The following is a 25,508-nucleotide window of genomic DNA, read 5'->3' on the forward strand; positions in this document are numbered from 1 at the left end:
GCCCACTCAGACCGGTGCACACACTCTCCTGAGATGACCAGAGAGGTAGGCCCTCTCAGAACGGTACACACGCTCTCCTGAGATGACCAGAGAGCTAGGCCCACTCAGACCGGTACACACGCTCTCCTGAGATGACCAGAGAGGTAGGCCCACTCAGACCGGTACACACGCTCTCCTGAGATGACCAGAGAGGTAGGGCCACTCAGACCGGTACACACACTCTCCTGAGATGACCAGAGAGGTAGGCCCACTCAGACCGGTACACACACTCCTGAGATGACCAGAGAGGTAGGCCCACTCAGACCGGTGCACACACTCTCCTGAGAAGCCCAGACATGAGGGTTGCTTCACAGCTACGTTTCCAAAGTTTCCCAGACTTGCATAGATTCTCTCATTCGCTTCGCCAATCCCACCAGAGCTCCAGCCTCAACACCTACTGCAGAATGTGGAAGGGAGGGGCAGCCCCGGCAGAGTGGCCATTGGAAGCAGCCTGCCTGGAGCATCAAAACCTCCATTGCTTCCCACTGCTGGAGTATGGCTGCATCACAGCCTGTGAGCATCGCCCCCTACTCCCTTTCTCTGTGCTGTTCCAGCAGAATCAAGGTAAAGGTGCATTACTACAATGCAGCAGCTCCCTCCCACAGCATCCACCCCAAAAACAAGAGACCACTGCCCACCTACCAGTCACATCTACAGCGCCTGTATGTATTACAGGGCCCATGCATTTCAGAATAGGAAAGGGGTGCAGGAGTAATGCTATGCTGCATGGACACCCCGAAGGACTGAATAAATAAGGGGGTGGGAAGTAACACTTCAGGAAGAGGAAAATAAGGGGACAAACAAAGGGAGAAGGAAAGTAAAAGGAACACATAGAAAGCAATGAAAGGAGGAGAGGGAAGAGAAATTGATGGAGAAAAGAAGGGAGAAGATGAGTGGAGCAAAAGGAAGAATTGCAGATACAGGAAGAAAGAAGAGCGGTTAGAAAGCCACATTTACTAGAGAGTGGGAGAGAGACGCAGTGAAGTGACGGTGGAAAAAGAGACAAGTAGAAAGACGGTGAGAGAAAGGATAGCAGAAGTAGGAGAGGGAGACTGGCTTGGTTTATTCTCCTAGCATATATTGAAGCCCATGAGTCATTCCCCCTGAATACAGATGCCTATATGACTGATCTATGCTGATTTGATGCTGCAAAGGAGAAGCTATGGGCACACCATGAAAGGCAAGTGGCTGGCAGAGTGGCAGACTCCAACGTCAAGAAGGAATGCCAGTATCGGGCAGGATTCCCCCTTAACCCTAACCACTCATGTGGCATAAGGGTGAACCCTTGCATTGGAACATGATACAAGAAGCAAAGCAGAAATGCATTCCAGGGGGGGCCATTTCATCAGAGGGCTTTACCGTGTCAGATCTGGTCACTGTGGCGCTCAATGCAGCACGCATTGAGTGGGTAATAACCTCACACCTGGCCGGCAGCCTCATGCTGCCCAGACCAGTGGCCTCCCAACTTGCCCCTGGGATTGGGGTATTGCATAACTCACCATTGGTGCCCCCCGGTGGCCCATCAGACGTGGTTTGTGGGGCAGTTCACTAGGCTTCATGATGCATGGGGAGCGGATGATAAGTGGGGCCAGGTACAGGGCTATCACCACACAGAAGTAGACCACAAGCAGCAGGACCTTCAAGGCTGAGGAGGAGAGAAAGAAGATCAGTGGACACAGTAAAGGGCGCCCCCACACATTACCAGTGCTCATCCACCAAACCTCAACACTGGACAAGGCACGGCGTCTCTGCTCATCAACAAAACGGAAGTCACTGAATATCCAATACTTATCTGCATAACACCAACATCCGTGGACACAGTACGTCATCCCACACAGTACCAGTACCTGTGCCCATCCACAAAACACCAACATCAGTGGCACAGCAACGGATTAGCACACTACCTGTGCTCCGCCACACAAATTGGGGACACAGTAAGGCCTCACACATTGCCTCTGCTCATCAACAAAATAGAGGACACATTAAAGAACTCCCGGATAACAGTTTCTTATGCAATTAAAAACCAACATCAGTGCACACACCAGGGCATTGACGCATTACCTGTGTTCATCCACATACCACCATCATCACTGGACACACAAGGGCATTGACGCATTACCTGTGCTCATCCACATACCACCATCATCACTGGACACACCAGGGCATTGACGCATTACCTGTGCTCATCCACATACCACCATCATCACTGGACACACCAGGGCATTGACGCATTACCTGTGCTCATCCACATACCACCATCAGCCTCAGTGGACACACCAGGGCATTGACGCATTACCTGTGCTCATCCACATACCACCATCAGCCTCAGTGGACACACCAGGGCATTGACGCATTACCTGTGCTCATCCACATACCACCATCATCACTGGACACACAAGGGCATTGACGCATTACCTGTGCTCATCCACATACCACCATCAGCCTCAGTGGACACACCAGGGCATTGACGCATTACCTGTGCTCATCCACATACCACCATCATCACTGGACACACAAGGGCATTGACGCATTACCTGTGCTCATCCACATACCACCATCATCACTGGACACACCAGGGCATTGACGCATTACCTGTGCTCATCCACATACCACCATCAGCCTCAGTGGACACACCAGGGCATTGACGCATTACCTGTGCTCATCCACATACCACCATCAGCCTCAGTGGACACACCAGGGCATTGACGCATTACCTGTGCTCATCCACATACCACCATCATCACTGGACACACCAGGGCATTGACGCATTACCTGTGCTCATCCACATACCACCATCAGCCTCAGTGGACACACCAGGGCATTGACGCATTACCTGTGCTCATCCACATACCACCATCAGCCTCAGTGGACACACCAGGGCATTCACGCATTACCTGTGCTCATCCACATACCACCATCAGCCTCAGTGGACACACCAGGGCATTCATGCATTACCTGTGCTCATCCACATACCACCATCAGCCTCAGTGGACACACCAGGGCATTGACGCATTACCTGTGCTCATACACTAGGGCATTGACGCATTACGTGTGCTCATCCACATACCATCAGCCCTCAGTGGACACACCAGGGCATTGAGGCATTACCTGTGCTCATCCACATACCACCATCAGCCTCAGTGGACACACCAGGGCATTGACGCATTACCTGTGCTCATCCACATACCACCATCAGCCTCAGTGGACACACCAGGGCATTGACGCATTACCTGTGCTGATCCACATACCATCAGCCTCAGTGGACACACCAGGGCATTGACGCATTACCTGTGCTCATCTACATACCACCATCAGCCTCAGTGGACACACCAGGGCATTGACGCATTACCTGTGCTCATCCACATACCACCATCAGCCTCAGTGGACACACCAGGGCATTGACGCATTACCTGTGCTCATCCACATACCACCATCAGCCTCAGTGGACACACCAGGGCATTGACGCATTACCTGTGCTCATCCACATACCATCATCCTCAGTGGACACACCAGGGCATTGAGGCATTACCTGTGCTCATCCACATACCATCAGTCTCAGTGGACACACCAGGGCATTGACGCATTACCTGTGCTCATCCACATACCACCATCAGCCTCAGTGGGGACACCAGGGCATTGACACATTACCTGTGCTCATCCACATACCACCATCAGCCTCAGTGGACACACCAGGGCATTGACGCATTACCTGTGCTCATCCACATACCACCACCATCAGTGGACACACCAGGGCATTGACGCATTACCTGTGCTCATCCACATACCACCATCAGCCTCAGTGGACACACCTGGGCATTCATGCATTACCTGTGCTCATCCACATACCACCATCATCAGTGGACACACCAGGGCATTGACGCATTACCTGTGCCCATCCATATACCACCATCATCAGTGGACACACTAGGGCATTGACGCATTACCTGTGCTCATCCACATACCACCAGCCTCAGTGGACACACCAGGGCATTGACGCATTACCTGTCTCATCCACATACCACCATCAGCCTCAGTGGACACACCGGGGCATTCATGCATTACCTGTGCTCATCCACATACCACATCATCAGTGGACACACCAGGGCATTGACGCATTACCTGTGCTCATCCACATACCACCATCAGCCTCAGTGGACACACCAGGGCATTGAGGCATTACCTGTGCTCATCCACATACCACCATCATCAGTGGACACACCAGGGCATTGACGCATTACCTGTGCTCATCCACATACCACCATCAGCCTCAGTGGACACACCAGGGCATTCATGCATTACCTGTGCTCATCCACATACCACCAGCCTCAGTGGACACACCAGGGCATTGACGCATTACCTGTGCTCATCCATATACCACCATCATCAGTGGACACACTAGAGCATTGACGCATTACCTGTGCTCATCCACATACCACCAGCCTCAGTGGACACACCAGGGCATTGACGCATTACCTGTGCTCATCCACATACCACCATCAGCCTCAGTGGACACACCAGGGCATTGACGCATTACCTGTGCTCATCCACATACCATCAGCCTCAGTGGACACACCAGGGCATTGACGCATTACCTGTGCTCATCCACATACCATCAGCCTCAGTGGACACACCAGGGCATTGACGCATTACCTGTGCTCATCCACATACCATCATCATCAATGGACACACCAGGGCATTGACGCATTACCTGTGCTCATCCACATACCGCCATCAGTGGACACACCAGGGCATTGACGCATTACCTGTGCTCATCCACATACCGCCATCAGTGGACACACCAGGGCATTGACGCATTACCTGTGCTCATCCACATACCACCATCAGCCTCAGTGGATACACCAGGGCATTGACACATTACCTGTGCTCATCCACATACCACCATCAGCCTCAGTGGACACACCAGGGCATTGACGCATTACCTGTGCTCATCCACATACCACCATCAGCCTCAGTGGACACACCAGGGCATTGACGCATTACCTGTGCTCATCCACATACCACCATCATCAGTGGACACACCAGGGCATTGACGCATTACCTGTGCTCATCCACATACCACCATCATCAGTGGACACACCAGGGCATTGACGCATTACCTGTGCTCATACACTAGGGCATTGACGCATTACCTGTGCTCATCCACATACCATCAGCCTCAGTGGACACACCAGGGCATTCACGCATTACCTGTGCTCATCCAAATACCACCATCATCAGTGGACACACCAGGGCATTGACGCATTACCTGTGCTCATCCACATACCACCATCAGCCTCAGTGGACACACCAGGGCATTGACGCATTACCTGTGCTCATCCACATACCACCATCAGCCTCAGTGGACACACCAGGGCATTGACGCATTACCTGTGCTCATCCACATACCACCATCAGCCTCAGTGGACACCATGGCATTGACGCATTACCTGTGCTCATCCACATACCACCATCAGCCTCAGTGGACACACCAGGGCATTGACGCATTACGTGTGCTCATCCACATACCACCATCAGCCTCAGTGGACACACCAGGGCATTGACGCATTACCTGTGCTCATCCACATACCACCATCAGCCTCAGTGGACACCATGGCATTGACGCATTACCTGTGCTCATCCACATACCACCATCAGCCTCATTGGACACACCAGGGCATTGACACATTACCTGTGCTCATCCACATACCACCATCAGCCTCAGTGGACACACCAGGGCATTGACGCATTACCTGTGCTCATCCACATGCCACCATCAGCCTCAGTGGACACACCAGGGCATCGACGCATTACCCGTGCTCATCTACATACCACCACCAGCCTCAATGGACACACCAGGGCATTGACGCATTACCTGTGCTCATCCACATACCATCAGCCTCAGTGGACACACCAGGGCATTGAGGCATTACCTGTGCTCATCCACATACCAGCAGCCTCAGTGGACACACCAGGGCATTGAGGCATTACCTGTGCTCATCCACATACCATCAGTCTCAGTGGACACACCAGGGCATTGACGCATTACCTGTGCTCATCCACATACCAGCATCAGCCTCAGTGGGGACACCAGGGCATTGACGCATTACCTGTGCTCATCCACATACCATCAGTCTCAGTGGACACACCAGGGCATTGACGCATTACCTGTGCTCATCCACATACCACCATCAGCCTCAGTGGGGACACCAGGGCATTGACGCATTACCTGTGCTCATCCACATACCACCACCATCAGTGGCCACACCAGGGCATTGACGCATTACCTGTGCTCATCCACATACCACCATCAGCCTCAGTGGACACACCAGGGCATTGACGCATTACCTGTGCTCATCCACATACCATCATCATCAGTGAACACACCAGGGCATTGACGCATTACCTGTGCCCATCCATATATCACCATCATCAGTGGACACACTAGGGCATTGACGCATTACCTGTGCTCATCCACATACCACCATCAGCCTCAGTGGACACACCAGGGCATTCATGCATTACCTGTGCTCATCCACATACCACCATCATCAGTGGACACACCAGGGCATTGACGCATTACCTGTGCCCATCCATATACCACCATCATCAGTGGACACACTAGGGCATTGACGCATTACCTGTGCTCATCCACATACCACCAGCCTCAGTGGACACACTAGGGCATTGACGCATTACCTGTGCTCATCCACATACCACCAGCCTCAGTGGACACACCAGGGCATTGACGCATTACCTGTGCTCATCCACATACCACCATCAGCCTCAGTGGACACACCAGGGCATTGACGCATTACCTGTGCTCATCCACATACCACCATCAGCCTCAGTGGACACACCAGGGCATTGACGCATTACCTGTGCTCATCCACATACCAACATCATCAGTGGACACACCAGGGCATTGACGCATTACCTGTGCCCATCCATATACCACCATCATCAGTGGACACACTAGGGCATTGACGCATTACCTGTGCTCATCCACATACCACCAGCCTCAGTGGACACACCAGGGCATTGACGCATTACCTGTGCTCATCCACATACCACCAGCCTCAGTGGACACACCAGGGCATTGACGCATTACCTGTGCTCATCCACTCACCACCATCATCATCAGTGGACACACCAGGGCATTGACGCATAACCTGTGCTCATCTACATACCACCACCAGCCTCAGTGGACACACCAGGGCATTGACGCATTACCTGTGCTCATCCACTCACCACCAGCCTCAGTGGACACACCAGGGCATTGACGCATTACCTGTGCTCATCCACTCACCACCAGCCTCAGTGGACACACCAGGGCATTGACGCATTACCTGTGCTCATCCACTCACCGCCATCATCAGTGGACACACCAGGGCATTGACGCATTACCTGTGCTCATCCACATACCACCATCAGCCTCAGTGGACACACTAGGGCATTGACGCATTACCTGTGCTCATCTACATACCACCATCAGCCTCAGTGGACACACCAGGGCATTGAAGCATTACCTGTGCTCATCTACATACCACCATCAGCCTCAGTGGACACACTAGGGCATTGACGCATTACCTGTGCTCATCTACATACCACCATCAGCCTCAGTGGACACACCAGGGCATTGACGCATTACCTGTGCTCATCCACTCACCGCCATCATCAGTGGACACACCAGGGCATTGACGCATTACCTGTGCTCATCCACATACCACCATCAGCCTCAGTGGACACACCAGGGCATTGACGCATTACCTGTGCTCATCTACATACCACCATCAGCCTCAGTGGACACACCAGGGCATTGACGCATTACCTGTGCTCATCCACATACCATCAGCCTCAGTGGACACACCAGGGCAGACACGCATTACCTGTGCTCATCTACATACCACCATCAGCCTCAGTGGACACACCAGGGCATTGACGCATTACCTGTGCTCATCCACATACCACCATCAGCCTCAGTGGACACACCAGGGCATTGACGCATTACCTGTGCTCATCTACATACCACCATCAGCCTCAGTGGACACACCAGGGCATTGACGCATTACCTGTGCTCATCCACATACCACCATCAGCCTCAGTGGACACACCAGGCCATTGACGCATTACCTGTGCTCATCCACTCACCACCAGCCTCAGTGGACACACCAGGGCATTGACGCATTACCTGTGCTCATCCACTCACCACCAGCCTCAGTGGACACACCAGGGCATTGACGCATTACCTGTGCTCATCCACTCACCGCCATCATCAGTGGACACACTAGGGCATTGACGCATTACCTGTGCTCATCTACATACCACCATCAGCCTCAGTGGACACACCAGGGCATTGACGCATTACCTGTGCTCATCCACTCACCACCAGCCTCAGTGGACACACCAGGGCATTGACGCATTACCTGTGCTCATCCACTCACCACCAGCCCCAGTGGACACACCAGTGCATCGACGCATTACCTGTGCTCATCCACTCACCGCCATCATCAGTGGACACACCAGGGCATTGACGCATTACCTGTGCTCATCCACATACCACCATCAGCCTCAGTGGACACACTAGGGCATTGACGCATTACCTGTGCTCATCTACATACCACCATCAGCCTCAGTGGACACACCAGGGCATTGACGCATTACCTGTGCTCATCTACATACCACCATCAGCCTCAGTGGACACACCAGGGCATTGACGCATTACCTGTGCTCATCCACATACCACCATCAGCCTCAGTGGACACACAAGGGCATTGACGCATTACCTGTGCTCATCCACTCACCGCCATCATCAGTGGACACACCAGGGCATTGACGCATTACCTGTGCTCATCCACATACCACCATCAGCCTTAGTGGACACACCAGGGCATTGACGCATTACCTGTGCTCATCTACATACCACCATCAGCCTCAGTGGACACACCAGGGCATTGACGCATTACCTGTGCTCATCCACTCACCGCCATCATCAGTGGACACACCAGGGCATTGACGCATTACCTGTGCTCATCCACATACCACCATCAGCCTCAGTGGACACACCAGGGCATTGACGCATTACCTGTGCTCATCTACATACCACCATCAGCCTCAGTGGACACACCAGGGCATTGACGCATTACCTGTGCTCATCCACTCACCGCCATCATCAGTGGACACACCAGGGCATTGACGCATTACCTGTGCTCATCCACATACCACCATCAGCCTCAGTGGACACACCAGGGCATTGACGCATTACCTGTGCTCATCTACATACCACCATCAGCCTCAGTGGACACACCAGGGCATTGACGCATTACCTGTGCTCATCCACTCACCGCCATCATCAGTGGACACACCAGGGCATTGACGCATTACCTGTGCTCATCCACATACCACCATCATCAGTGGACACACTAGGGCATTGACGCATTACCTGTGCTCATCTACATACCACCATCAGCCTCAGTGGACACACCAGGGCATTGACGCATTACCTGTGCTCATCTACATACCACCATCAGCCTCAGTGGACACACCAGGGCATTGACGCATTACCTGTGCTCATCCACATACCACCATCAGCCTCAGTGGACACACCAGGGCATTCACGCATTACCTGTGCTCATCCACATACCACCATCATCAGTGGACACACCAGGGCATTGACGCATTACCTGTGCTCATCCACATACCACCATCAGCCTCAGTGGACACACCAGGGCATTGACGCATTACCTGTGCTCATCCACTCACCACGAGCCTCAGTGGACACACCAGGGCATTGACACATTACCTGTGCTCATCCACATACCAACATCATCAGTGGACACACCAGGGCATTGACGCATTACCTGTGCCCATCCATATACCACCATCATCAGGGGACACACTAGGGCATTGACGCATTACCTGTGCTCATCCACATACCACCAGCCTCAGTGGACACACCAGGGCATTGACGCATTACCTGTGCTCATCCACATACCACCAGCCTCAGTGGACACACCAGGGCATTGACGCATTACCTGTGCTCATCCACTCACCACCATCATCATCAGTGGACACACCAGGGCATTGACGCATTACCTGTGCTCATCTACATACCACCATCAGCCTCAGTGGACACACCAGGGCATTGACGCATTACCTGTGCTCATCCACATACCACCATCAGCCTCAGTGGACACACCAGGGCATTGACGCATTACCTGTGCTCATCCACATACCACCATCAGCCTCAGTGGACACACCAGGGCATTCACGCATTACCTGTGCTCATCCACATACCACCATCATCAGTGGACACACCAGGGCATTGACGCATTACCTGTGCTCATCCACATACCACCATCAGCCTCAGTGGACACACCAGGGCATTGACGCATTACCTGTGCTCATCCACTCACCACGAGATCAGTGGACACACCAGGGCATTGACGCATTACCTGTGCTCATCCACATACCAACATCATCAGTGGACACACCAGGGCATTGACGCATTACCTGTGCCCATCCATATACCACCATCATCAGTGGACACACTAGGGCATTGACGCATTACCTGTGCTCATCCACATACCACCAGCCTCAGTGGACACACCAGGGCATTGACGCATTACCTGTGCTCATCCACATACCACCAGCCTCAGTGGACACACCAGGGCATTGACGCATTACCTGTGCTCATCCACTCACCACCATCATCATCAGTGGACACACCAGGGCATTGACGCATTACCTGTGCTCATCCACATACCACCATCAGCCTCAGTGGGGACACCAGGGCATTGACGCATTACCTGTGCTCATCCACATACCACCATCAGCCTCAGTGGACACACCAGGGCATTGACGCATTACCTGTGCTCATCCACTCACCGCCATCATCAGTGGACACACCAGGGCATTGACGCATTACCTGTGCTCATCCACATACCACCATCAGCCTCAGTGGACACACCAGGGCATTGACGCATTACCTGTGCTCATCTACATACCACCATCAGCCTCAGTGGACACACCAGGGCATTGACGCATTACCTGTGCTCATCCACATACCACCATCAGCCTCAGTGGACACACCAGGGCATTGACGCATTACCTGTGCTCATCCACTCACCACCAGCCTCAGTGGACACACCAGGGCATTGACGCATTACCTGTGCTCATCCACTCACCACCAGCCTCAGTGGACACACCAGGGCATTGACGCATTACCTGTGCTCATCCACTCACCGCCATCATCAGTGGACACACTAGGGCATTGACGCATTACCTGTGCTCATCTACATACCACCATCAGCCTCAGTGGACACACCAGGGCATTGACGCATTACCTGTGCTCATCCACTCACCACCAGCCTCAGTGGACACACCAGGGCATTGACGCATTACCTGTGCTCATCCACTCACCACCAGCCCCAGTGGACACACCAGGGCATCGACGCATTACCTGTGCTCATCCACTCACCGCCATCATCAGTGGACACACCAGGGCATTGACGCATTACCTGTGCTCATCCACATACCACCATCAGCCTCAGTGGACACACTAGGGCATTGACGCATTACCTGTGCTCATCTACATACCACCATCAGCCTCAGTGGACACACCAGGGCATTGACGCATTACCTGTGCTCATCTACATACCACCATCAGCCTCAGTGGACACACCAGGGCATTGACGCATTACCTGTGCTCATCCACATACCACCATCAGCCTCAGTGGACACACAAGGGCATTGACGCATTACCTGTGCTCATCCACTCACCGCCATCATCAGTGGACACACCAGGGCATTGACGCATTACCTGTGCTCATCCACATACCACCATCAGCCTCAGTGGACACACCAGGGCATTGACGCATTACCTGTGCTCATCTACATACCACCATCAGCCTCAGTGGACACACCAGGGCATTGACGCATTACCTGTGCTCATCCACTCACCGCCATCATCAGTGGACACACCAGGGCATTGACGCATTACCTGTGCTCATCCACATACCACCATCAGCCTCAGTGGACACACCAGGGCATTGACGCATTACCTGTGCTCATCTACATACCACCATCAGCCTCAGTGGACACACCAGGGCATTGACGCATTACCTGTGCTCATCCACTCACCGCCATCATCAGTGGACACACCAGGGCATTGACGCATTACCTGTGCTCATCCACATACCACCATCAGCCTCAGTGGACACACCAGGGCATTGACGCATTACCTGTGCTCATCTACATACCACCATCAGCCTCAGTGGACACACCAGGGCATTGACGCATTACCTGTGCTCATCCACTCACCGCCATCATCAGTGGACACACCAGGGCATTGACGCATTACCTGTGCTCATCCACATACCACCATCATCAGTGGACACACTAGGGCATTGACGCATTACCTGTGCTCATCTACATACCACCATCAGCCTCAGTGGACACACCAGGGCATTGACGCATTACCTGTGCTCATCCACATACCACCATCAGCCTCAGTGGACACACCAGGGCATTGACGCATTACCTGTGCTCATCCACATACCACCATCAGCCTCAGTGGACACACCAGGGCATTCACGCATTACCTGTGCTCATCCACATACCACCATCATCAGTGGACACACCAGGGCATTGACGCATTACCTGTGCTCATCCACATACCACCATCAGCCTCAGTGGACACACCAGGGCATTGACGCATTACCTGTGCTCATCCACTCACCACGAGCCTCAGTGGACACACCAGGGCATTGACGCATTACCTGTGCTCATCCACATACCAACATCATCAGTGGACACACCAGGGCATTGACGCATTACCTGTGCCCATCCATATACCACCATCATCAGTGGACACACTAGGGCATTGACGCATTACCTGTGCTCATCCACATACCACCAGCCTCAGTGGACACACCAGGGCATTGACGCATTACCTGTGCTCATCCACATACCACCAGCCTCAGTGGACACACCAGGGCATTGACGCATTACCTGTGCTCATCCACTCACCACCATCATCATCAGTGGACACACCAGGGCATTGACGCATTACCTGTGCTCATCCACATACCACCATCAGCCTCAGTGGGGACACCAGGGCATTGACGCATTACCTGTGCTCATCCACATACCACCATCAGCCTCAGTGGGGACACCAGGGCATTGACGCATTACCTGTGCTCATCCACATACCACCATCAGCCTCAGTTGACACACAAGGGCATTGACGCATTACCTGTGCTCATCCACATACCACCATCAGCCTCAGTGGACACACCAGGGCATTGATGCATAACCTGTGCTCATCTACATACCACCACCAGCCTCAGTGGACACACCAGGGCATTGACGCATTACCTGTGCTCATCCACTCACCACCAGCCTCAGTGGACACACCAGGGCATTGACGCATTACCTGTGCTCATCCACTCACCACCAGCCTCAGTGGACACACCAGGGCATTGACGCATTACCTGTGCTCATCCACTCACCGCCATCATCAGTGGACACACCAGGGCATTGACGCATTACCTGTGCTCATCCACATACCACCATCAGCCTCAGTGGACACACTAGGGCATTGACGCATTACCTGTGCTCATCTACATACCACCATCAGCCTCAGTGGACACACCAGGCCATTGACGCATTACCTGTGCTCATCTACATACCACCATCAGCCTCAGTGGACACACTAGGGCATTGACGCATTACCTGTGCTCATCTACATACCACCATCAGCCTCAGTGGACACACCAGGGCATTGACGCATTACCTGTGCTCATCCACTCACCGCCATCATCAGTGGACACACCAGGGCATTGACGCATTACCTGTGCTCATCCACATACCACCATCAGCCTCAGTGGACACACCAGGGCATTGACGCATTACCTGTGCTCATCTACATACCACCATCAGCCTCAGTGGACACACCAGGGCATTGACGCATTACCTGTGCTCATCCACATACCATCAGCCTCAGTGGACACACCAGGGCATTGACGCATTACCTGTGCTCATCTACATACCACCATCAGCCTCAGTGGACACACCAGGGCATTGACGCATTACCTGTGCTCATCCACATACCACCATCAGCCTCAGTGGACACACCAGGGCATTGACGCATTACCTGTGCTCATCTACATACCACCATCAGCCTCAGTGGACACACCAGGGCATTGACGCATTACCTGTGCTCATCCACATACCACCATCAGCCTCAGTGGACACACCAGGGCATTGACGCATTACCTGTGCTCATCCACTCACCACCAGCCTCAGTGGACACACCAGGGCATTGACGCATTACCTGTGCTCATCCACTCACCACCAGCCTCAGTGGACACACCAGGGCATTGACGCATTACCTGTGCTCATCCACTCACCGCCATCATCAGTGGACACACTAGGGCATTGACGCATTACCTGTGCTCATCTACATACCACCATCAGCCTCAGTGGACACACCAGGGCATTGACGCATTACCTGTGCTCATCCACTCACCACCAGCCTCAGTGGACACACCAGGGCATTGACGCATTACCTGTGCTCATCCACTCACCACCAGCCCCAGTGGACACACCAGGGCATCGACGCATTACCTGTGCTCATCCACTCACCGCCATCATCAGTGGACACACCAGGGCATTGACGCATTACCTGTGCTCATCCACATACCACCATCAGCCTCAGTGGACACACTAGGGCATTGACGCATTACCTGTGCTCATCTACATACCACCATCAGCCTCAGTGGACACACCAGGGCATTGACGCATTACCTGTGCTCATCTACATACCACCATCAGCCTCAGTGGACACACCAGGGCATTGACGCATTACCTGTGCTCATCCACATACCACCATCAGCCTCAGTGGACACACAAGGGCATTGACGCATTACCTGTGCTCATCCACTCACCGCCATCATCAGTGGACACACCAGGGCATTGACGCATTACCTGTGCTCATCCACATACCACCATCAGCCTCAGTGGACACACCAGGGCATTGACGCATTACCTGTGCTCATCTACATACCACCATCAGCCTCAGTGGACACACCAGGGCATTGACGCATTACCTGTGCTCATCCACTCACCGCCATCATCAGTGGACACACCAGGGCATTGACGCATTACCTGTGCTCATCCACATACCACCATCAGCCTCAGTGGACACACCAGGGCATTGACGCATTACCTGTGCTCATCTACATACCACCATCAGCCTCAGTGGACACACCAGGGCATTGACGCATTACCTGTGCTCATCCACATACCACCATCAGCCTCAGTGGACACACCAGGGCATTCACGCATTACCTGTGCTCATCCACATACCACCATCATCAGTGGACACACCAGGGCATTGACGCATTACCTGTGCTCATCCACATACCACCATCAGCCTCAGTGGACACACCAGGGCATTGACGCATTACCTGTGCTCATCCTCTCACCACGAGCCTCAGTGGACACACCAGGGCATTGACGCATTACCTGTGCTCATCCACATACCACCATCATCAGTGGACACACCAGGGCATTGACGCATTACCTGTGCTCATCCACATACCACCATCATCAGTGGACACACTAGGGCATTGACGCATTACCTGTGCTCATCTACATACCACCATCAGCCTCAGTGGACACCAGGGCATTGACGCATTACCTGTGCTCATCTACATACCACCATCAGCCTCAGTGGACACACCAGGGCATTGACGCATTACCTGTGCCCATCCACATACCACCACCAGCCTCAGTGGACACACCAGGGCATTGACGCATTACCTGTGCTCATCCACATACCACCAGCCTCAGTGGACACACCAGGGCATTGACGCATTACCTGTGCTCATCTACATACCACCACCAGCTTCAATGGACACACCAGGGCATTGACGCATTACCTGTGCTCATCTACATGCCACCATCAGCCTCAGTGGACACACCAGGGCATTGACGCATTACCTGTGCTCATCCACATACCACCAGCCTCAGTGGACACACCAGGGCATTGACGCATTACCTGTGCTCATCCACATACCACCATCAGCCTCAGTGGACACACTAGGGCATTGACGCATTACCTGTGCTCATCTACATACCACCATCAGCCTCAGTGGACACACCAGGGCATTGACGCATTACCTGTGCTCATCTACATACCACCACCAGCCTCAGTGGACACACCAGGGCATCGACGCATTACCTGTGCTCATCCACATACCACCATCATCAGTGGACACACCAGGGCATTGACGCATTACCTGTGCTCATCCACTCACCACCATCAGCCTCAGTGGACACACCAGGGCATTGACGCATTACCTGTGCTCATCTACATACCACCACCAGCCTCAGTGGACACACCAGGGCATTGACGCATTACCTGTGCTCATCCACATACCACCAGCCTCAGTGGACACACCAGGGCATTGACGCATTACCTGTGCTCATCCACATACCACCATCAGCCTCAGTGGACACACCAGGGCATTCACGCATTACCTGTGCTCATCTACATACCACCATCAGCCTCAGTGGACACACCAGGGCATTGACGCATTACCTGTGCTCATCTACATACCACCACCAGCCTCAGTGGACACACCAGGGCATTGACGCATTACCTGTGCTCATCCACATACCACCATCAGCCTCAGTGGACACACCAGGGCATTCACGCATTACCTGTGCTCATCTACATACCACCATCAGCCTCAGTGGACACACCAGGGCATTGACGCATTACCTGTGCTCATCTACATACCACCACCAGCTTCAATGGACACACCAGGGCATTCACGCATTACCTGTGCTCATCTACATGCCACCACCAGCCTCAGTGGACACACCAGGGCATTGACGCATTACCTGTGCTCATCCACATACCACCAGCCTCAGTGGACACACCAGGGCATTGACGCATTACCTGTGCTCATCCACATACCACCATCAGCCTCAGTGGACACACTAGGGCATTGACGCATTACCTGTGCTCATCTACATACCACCATCAGCCTCAGTGGACACACCAGGGCATCGACGCATTACCTGTGCTCATCCACATACCATCAGCCTCAGTGGACACACCAGGGCATCGACGCATTACCTGTGCTCATCCACTCACCATCAGCCTCAGTGGACACACTAGGGCATTAACGCATTACCTGTGCTCATCTACATACCACCATCAGCCTCAGTGGACACACCAGGGCATTGACGCATTACCTGTGCTCATCCACTCACCACCATCATCAGTGGACACACCAGGGCATTGGCGCATTACCTGTGCTCATCCACTCACCACCATCAGCCTCAGTGGACACACTAGGGCATTAACGCATTACCTGTGCTCATCTACATACCACCATCAGCCTCAGTGGACACACCAGGGCATTGACGCATTACCTGTGCTCATCCACTCACCACCATCAGCCTCAGTGGACACACCAGGGCATTGACGCATTACCTGTGCCCATCCACATACCACCACCAGCCTCAGTGGACACACCAGGGCATTGACGCATTACCTGTGCTCAACCACATACCACCAGCCTCAGTGGACACACCAGGGCATTGACGCATTACCTGTGCTCATCCAGATACCACCATCAGCCTCAGTGGGGACACACCAGGGCATTCACGCATTACCTGTGCTCATCCACATACCACCATCAGCCTCAGTGGACACACCAGGGCATTGACGCATTACCTGTGCTCATCTACATACCACCACCAGCTTCAATGGACACACCAGGGCATTCACGCATTACCTGTGCTCATCCAGATACCACCATCAGCCTCAGTGGGGACACACCAGGGCATTCACGCATTACCTGTGCTCATCCACATACCACCATCAGCCTCAGTGGACACACCAGGGCATTGACGCATTACCTGTGCTCATCCACATACCACCATCAGCCTCAGTGGACACACCAGGGCATTAACGCATTACCTGTGCTCATCTACATACCACCATCAGCCTCAGTGGACACACCAGGGCATTGACGCATTACCTGTGCTCATCCACTCACCACCATCATCAGTGGACACACCAGGGCATTGGCGCATTACCTGTGCTCATCCACTCACCACCATCAGCCTCAGTGGACACACTAGGGCATTAACGCATTACCTGTGCTCATCTACATACCACCATCAGCCTCAGTGGACACACCAGGGCATTGACGCATTACCTGTGCTCATCCACTCACCACCATCAGCCTCAGTGGACACACCAGGGCATTGACGCATTACCTGTGCCCATCCACATACCACCACCAGCCTCAGTGGACACACCAGGGCATTGACGCATTACCTGTGCTCAACCACATACCACCAGCCTCAGTGGACACACCAGGGCATTGACGCATTACCTGTGCTCATCCAGATACCACCATCAGCCTCAGTGGGGACACACCAGGGCATTCACGCATTACCTGTGCTCATCCACATACCACCATCAGCCTCAGTGGACACACCAGGGCATTGACGCATTACCTGTGCTCATCTACATACCACCACCAGCTTCAATGGACACACCAGGGCATTCACGCATTACCTGTGCTCATCCAGATACCACCATCAGCCTCAGTGGGGACACACCAGGGCATTCACGCATTACCTGTGCTCATCCACATACCACCATCAGCCTCAGTGGACACACCAGGGCATTGACGCATTACCTGTGCTCATCCACATACCACCATCAGCCTCAGTGGACACACCAGGGCATTAACGCATTACCTGTGCTCATCTACATACCACCATCAGCCTCAGTGGACACACCAGGGCATTGACGCATTACCTGTGCTCATCCACTCACCACCATCATCAGTGGACACACCAGGGCATTGGCGCATTACCTGTGCTCATCCACTCACCACCATCAGCCTCAGTGGACACACTAGGGCATTAACGCATTACCTGTGCTCATCTACATACCACCATCAGCCTCAGTGGACACACCAGGGCATTGACGCATTACCTGTGCTCATCCACTCACCACCATCAGCCTCAGTGGACACACCAGGGCATTGACGCATTACCTGTGCTCAACCACATACCACCAGCCTCAGTGGACACACCAGGGCATTGACGCATTACCTGTGCTCATCCAGATACCACCATCAGCCTCAGTGGGGACACACCAGGGCATTCACGCATTACCTGTGCTCATCCACATACCACCATCAGCCTCAGTGGACACACCAGGGCATTGACGCATTACCTGTGCTCATCTACATACCACCACCAGCTTCAATGGACACACCAGGGCATTCACGCATTACCTGTGCTCATCCAGATACCACCATCAGCCTCAGTGGGGACACACCAGGGCATTCACGCATTACCTGTGCTCATCCACATACCACCATCAGCCTCAGTGGACACACCAGGGCATTGACGCATTACCTGTGCTCATCCACTCACCACCATCATCATCAGTGGACACACCAGGGCATTGACGCATTACCTGTGCTCATCCACATACATTCGAGTGAGAAGGCAATGCACCGCTTTTTGAAGTTGCCACACACAGGTCATGTCTGATGCAGCATACATGGAACATCAGGTTTGAACAGGAGTATCTTGCTAGGCTGCTTCTTTCTCTCATTATCAACACATCTGTCACATTTCCTGTACATGCACCATACGGTGGTCCTGTCTTCAGACGGCTCTATTTACAGTCTGTCTCTGCACACCTCTACCACGTGGCCTCATCCTCTACAATAACCTTCACCTCCCAGTCAGTTTCTTTCTGCCAGTTCCATTCCCTGAAGTTCAGCATTGCAAACGCATGCTGCCAAACAGCGCCCTCTTCAGCTGCTAGAATCACACACTTGCCTGACCAAAAGACCCCTACCACTGCCAGACTCGCTCTAGTCCTTATCTGGCACTTGCTGCACATCTTTGGAAACTCAATCTCTGCCGAGCACCGAGTCTTGCCTAAAAATCACTCTTTTTTGGAGGCTTTAGAAGCAAAGTCGAAAGAACAGCCCATCAATGCAGCAGCTGCATTTAAGCAACAAGAGCATTGTAGGAGAGGGGCAATGGGCGAAGGGGGGTTACTGGGGCACGTAACACACGCCTTGGGAAAAACCCATGCTGTGCCGAAACACGCGTCGGTATTTGTGTGTTAATAAACCACTGCTAAACTTTTAACTCAAGGTTCATGACCTCTTATTTTTTGCTTGATATACCGGAGCTGATTCCAACAACTAAATTAGATCTCCAGCGCCCAGGTAAATGTGGTTCTTACAAATAAACCCCTTTAACACACAGGGACGGAAGAGCACTGACTCCCAAGAACCCCTCACTGGCAGCAGGACCCAAGCCTAACTACCATGATCAGCGCAGTGATCTGTTTATTCTAGTGCTCTACCCTCCAACTCATAATCCCTCCTGGGGTTGCCTCGGCCCTCTTTTCCTCTACTTCAGATATTAGTTCACAAGCCCCTCCTGGGTTTGCCTCACCACTTCTTTCCTCTATTACAGGTACTGGCCTATAAGCCCTGTTAGGGATAATTCTCCAGAATGGCTAATTGCCCTTACCTACTGAGTCCCTCAGCAGCTTTGCTGGATTTCTAGGATTCATATTTTTCACCTGGTAAGAGTCCGAGTACTTTTTCCCACTCTTACATGTGTTTTGCTGTGTGTGTCTAACATTTTCTTGTGTTCATAGACTGTGGAGCCTCACCTACTCCATAGGCATCTTTCTACTGTGTGTTACACAGCACCTTCAGTGCAGTGACACAGGGTTGTATTTTTGGCTTCCCAACTCCATTTTCTGGGGCTGACTACTGTCCCCCAGAACATGTAAAGTTGCCATTGACTTTATTAGTCTCTTAAAACTCACAGACCCAGTACAAACTATCTTAAAGAGAGTTCTGGAAAGGGTTAATACTTATCCCTTTTTTTTGCTCCCTTTTCATTAAGACTGGCTGGTGGCAGTGGTAACTACCCTATTTTAACTACCGTGGTTATTTTTAAATAACCCTGGTATTGTTTTAGGCTATCTTGGTAGCCTCGATCTTAAACCCGCTAGACCATATAAGTTTCTATACGGTGCTGGCTGGGTTTATTCACCATTTCTTTGTGTAAAAGTCTTTCTTGTGTTTTTCTCTGCGCACCAAACCAGGTTTCGTTCCTTTGTTCACCGTCCTTTTGTGGGCTTCTAAACAGAAGCCCTCCTTAGGCGCCTGTATGTCTGGGGGGGAGAGGATGTGAGGGAGGGGTCAGGAGACCCATGTCGCACTCTTGTCTGACTGGCTGTGGTGACTGTCCCAACGGGACAGCCACCCTGCTGTGTGAATGGGGAGAAAACTGCATAAAAAGCAGGTTACTGGGTCTGGAAAGGCAGAGTCACCACTGGAACGAGAGAACCGAAGAGGAGCTGACAGAAGAGGACCCCTACAATGACTGAACCGCCCGGTGAAGCCCTGCTGCAGGTCCGAATCTTCATACTCCAACAACAGGGAGGATCTTCCAAGAATCTTCTCTTCTGCTGGTGGGACCAACCAGTTTGCCCAAACTCCAAGCAAGGCTCCCTTCTCTGGTCGTATTTGCTGTACAGAGCTACAGTGGACCAGATAGCCAGGAGGAACACACCCTGCTTGCGTTTTAAGGAGCGCATCTTTTATTCGTTGCTTTGCTCTGCTGCTGGTTTCTTCGCTGGGCAGTGCAGGACCCTCCAGTCTTCCTACTTCATGTCAGTCCAACAGTCACTTCAGGAACCGTGAGCCTGCAGGAACTACCAGGAACGTCCGCCTCAGCTACAGCCTTCTTCTCCATTTAAGGTACTTTTCAAATCCGGTTGTTCGTTTCGTCCAACCACAGTGAAGGGGTGTGAAACCTTTTGCCAATCCAAGGGCTTGTCCTTCTCTCTTCTTTAAACTAACTTTTCTGCCGATCAACTTCGTCCGGAATTCTTGGCAAAGACTTAACCGCGAACTACCCTGAACTGTGTGATCTTGAGCAAAAGACTCTGACCCATTGACTTTGGGCAAGGCCCTGTTTGAATCTGCTTTCCTCACTGTAGTTCCTCTTTCTAGCTTGCCCTGCGTACGTACTTGTTGGTGTTACTCAATTTCTGCCTAACTTTGTCTTTCCCTCCCTTTTAAATTTCTGGAGTGCCATTTTGCTCCCACTTCATTTTGTGAGCTTAACTTGTCTGTAAACTATTGGGAGTGGTATGGTGTATTAAGAGTGTGATTTTTCAACTGCTTTACCTTAGTGAAATGTTTTACAACTGATGTGTAAATAAATGTATATTCTTTTACTCAGAAACCTTGAGTCAGTGTTTGTTTGAATCATAGTAATTACCGTCCTTTGTGTAACTATTTGATACTTCTCACTTACTCTTGAGATAAGTCTGGCTGCTCAGCCATCGCTAGCACTTTTACTGTGTAGTACAGGCTTGCACCAAAGGTGAATTTGTACTGTCACTTGTAGTCTTAATTGTATGTGGTGTTCTCAAAGGGTACTGCATATGATTCTGCCTAACAAGCCCCTCCTGGGTTTGCCTCACCACTTCTTTCCTCTATTACGGGTACTGACCTACAAGCCCCTCCTGGGTTTGCCTGACCTTTAAATCTCAATACATTTTTCTATTCTGAAAGGATCCCCTCTTCCACTCTCCTGCTGCCCCTTTTGCAGCTTCTTTCTTTGGCAGACTCCGGTCTTCAAAATCTGTAAAGCGCCACTCCTCTGCAGCAAAATCTCTTTCCAGCCTTCTCCAAACAGAAGCCGCCTGCTCCTGTTAACTCGCCCACTGGGCTCAGCTGCTGGGCTTATATAGCACCACCACTCCTGCCCCAATTGGAATTAGGGCTGACAGTCTGCAGTTGTGAGCCTAAAGGGTGTGAGTGTTGGGATTGGCCGTTAGCTCTCACTTCCTCATATTCAGATTGAGGCTTGGGCTCAGACTATAAAAATCCCTGGTGGCCATTTTGAAGTTCTGTATACAGAGAGAAGCTGAGGCGCCAGCTTGTGTGACAGACTGCATGCTGGGCTCCAGTTGGGCAGTCAAGTGGGCTAAGAATTTTCTAGCAGTGTTTAGGTTTCCCCCAGGGCCTCCTCTGGTGTTGAAAGGTTTCCCTATGACTTCCCGCCCCTTGAAGAGCGACTAACATCCTTGATTCGTCCCAGGTTTTCTAATTGGGGAAGAATGGCATTGTGTGAGAGGTATTCCCTGTGAGGTTGGTTTGTCTGCTTAGTTTCGATCTTTGAGTCTTGGGACCGACTTTCTGCTATCTTACCGGTCTTCAGTGAAAGGACTGGGGCTTTTGACATGCTTAATGTCTCCCTAGCCCCTAATTCGGCTTCCCAAATCTATTTTGGGTTTTGCTTTGGTTTCTCAGGGGCACTATGGAAATTGTATTTTTCCAATAGTGGCTTTTCTGGGTAGCGATTCTCTGCGTCCCTCGATTTATGGCCACTAGACAGGGATCCTGGAAAGTGGCTTCGTTACATCCAATCCCAAACAGTCAGAAGGCGGAGACAATTTTTCATGCCAAAACAGAAGACTTCCTCTGGTTAGTCATGGTTGTTAACTTTGCCTTTAAGTGGCATAACACCTACCCTGGCTGAACCAGCACATTAACTGGAGTTGATCCGGTGTCAAATCTGATCGGTCCAAGCCCTTCGTCGTGGCCCATTTTGCTTGGAGCCATAGTTCAGCAATGTTATTCGCAGATGTGGAAATGAGTTGCTGGCTGACGACCTCGTAGACGTCTGCAATAGGACTCCTGCTGCTTCCCCGCTTGTACAAGGTGCAACATAAGTTAACACGTATTCTGGTCACCTTGAGGCAGGAATATCAATTAAGCCTGGTTGCCCGGCTTATAAAACGGGTCACCTTCAGCAGTAAACATATCCAGTGTCGAAGTGTCGATCATTGCCAGGTGGCAAAACCTATCGACATAGAGAGGCTGTTCCATGAAAACCCAAAGGTTTAGAAGACAGACCCAGAAGCCTCTGCATTTCTGGAACAACCTTCCTCTTACCTTTCATTTGGCTTCAACACTACTTTCCTCTTAGCGCCACCTGACCAAATGTCCATCCCCCCAGAACGCGGGATTCTGTTCTCTGGTTGGAATGGTTCAGGTAGTTGATTGTAGCAACTTTTTTAATTACCGATTTCCCAATACTCTTGGCCACACCTGGTTCCTTCAATGACTTAATTATTATTTCCCTACTACGGCCTCAAACCTTGGTGGCGGGGAGATCCTGCACACGCGTGTATGGGACCTGCTCCGCTCACAGGTGGCGCGTGAGCACCATTTTGATGGGTTGGCTGGAAGAGGGAGTAATTGACAACATATATGTTGACATTCAATGTATGAAGAAATTGTTTATGAAAAAAAGGTGTCAATCTCCTATCTGCTGGCCTAAGAAGGCAGGTTCTGGTTCTTCTCATGTGCCCTGCGGGTGTTGTATGGCACATGTTAAGTCACATGTCTCTCTAAGGCATGAAGCCGCGGGGGGGTGGAGTACACAGTGCTCGAAGTGCAGTCAAAAGCGTGTACCTTTGCTTTCGGTGCGGAAGAAGCAGTCTGCAACAATCCACGACAGCAGAGTGACGCCAGCCACAGCCCCAATGTGCAGGAAGGGGCCAGTCGCCTGAGGACAGAGAAGACAAAGAGAGGACAATAAGCTTAGCCAGGAAGAATCCTCATTAAATGAGTCGCATACAAATAACACAGCAACAATGGTTATGCCCTTGCTGCATATGAAGCAGATTCTGACAAGAATCCCTGGCTAATAACTATTCTCTGCCACCCTTCCAACATATTCTCCAATCCCTCAGAAGACACAAGGTGGCAGAGTAAACAGAGATCTGACGTGGAACAAGCGCTGAGCTCTCGCCCCAGACGCAAGTGCAGGGCAAGTGACCCAAGAAGGGGAGGAGCACTCATTTGCATACCACAGACATGGCACCGCCCTCAATTTCCCAACAGTAGGATTCATTGGGAAGCACGACATACATTACTAAAGGAAAGGGGCCAACAGGAAATGACGCGCTGTAGTGATCTAGCAGAACCTTCACTGAAATTATGAACCCACGCACCTAAAATAGACACATCAAAAAAGAACTCCAAAAGGTTTAGACCTTGAGTGGAGTGTGTAGTGTCATTTGGCAAGAAGTAGTTAATGTCCCTGTGAACATACACCTTGTGATCCTGGACACAAGGTGAACATGAAAAGGCAGTACTAAGCTGGAGACCAGTCTCTCAAGTTATGAAAGAGCGACATGAATGTCACAGACGTGTTCGGTTTCCAATCCCCCTGAGTAACACTAAAAAGGCGCCTACACTGGCTGCACACAGACTGAAGGTTTTAGGCCCTGCACATATGTGCAAAGTCTGTGTGATGGAGGAAACCTTACAGAATAAGGTAACCGGCTAACAATCAATGAGTGAAACGTG

At 51.9% G+C, this 25,508-nt stretch overlaps 1 protein-coding gene across 1 annotated transcript in view; it reads right to left on the bottom strand.

Annotated features, from left to right (window-relative positions):
- GDPD2 (glycerophosphodiester phosphodiesterase domain containing 2) overlaps positions 1–25,508 on the bottom strand; it is a 496,108-nt gene that overhangs the window by 46,837 nt on the left and 423,763 nt on the right. The window contains exons 7-8 of the mRNA XM_069612447.1: positions 24,609–24,702; positions 1,539–1,684 (exon numbers count right to left, since the gene is read on the bottom strand). Of these exons, the coding sequence (XP_069468548.1) occupies positions 1,539–1,684; positions 24,609–24,702 (240 nt within the window). The remainder of the gene's footprint in view (positions 1–1,538; positions 1,685–24,608; positions 24,703–25,508) is intronic.

Source organism: Ambystoma mexicanum, chromosome 5p (genome assembly GCF_040938575.1).
Source record: "Ambystoma mexicanum isolate Mex_15411 chromosome 5p, UKY_AmexF1_1, whole genome shotgun sequence".
In the NCBI taxonomy this organism is placed as follows: domain Eukaryota; kingdom Metazoa; phylum Chordata; class Amphibia; order Caudata; family Ambystomatidae; genus Ambystoma; species Ambystoma mexicanum.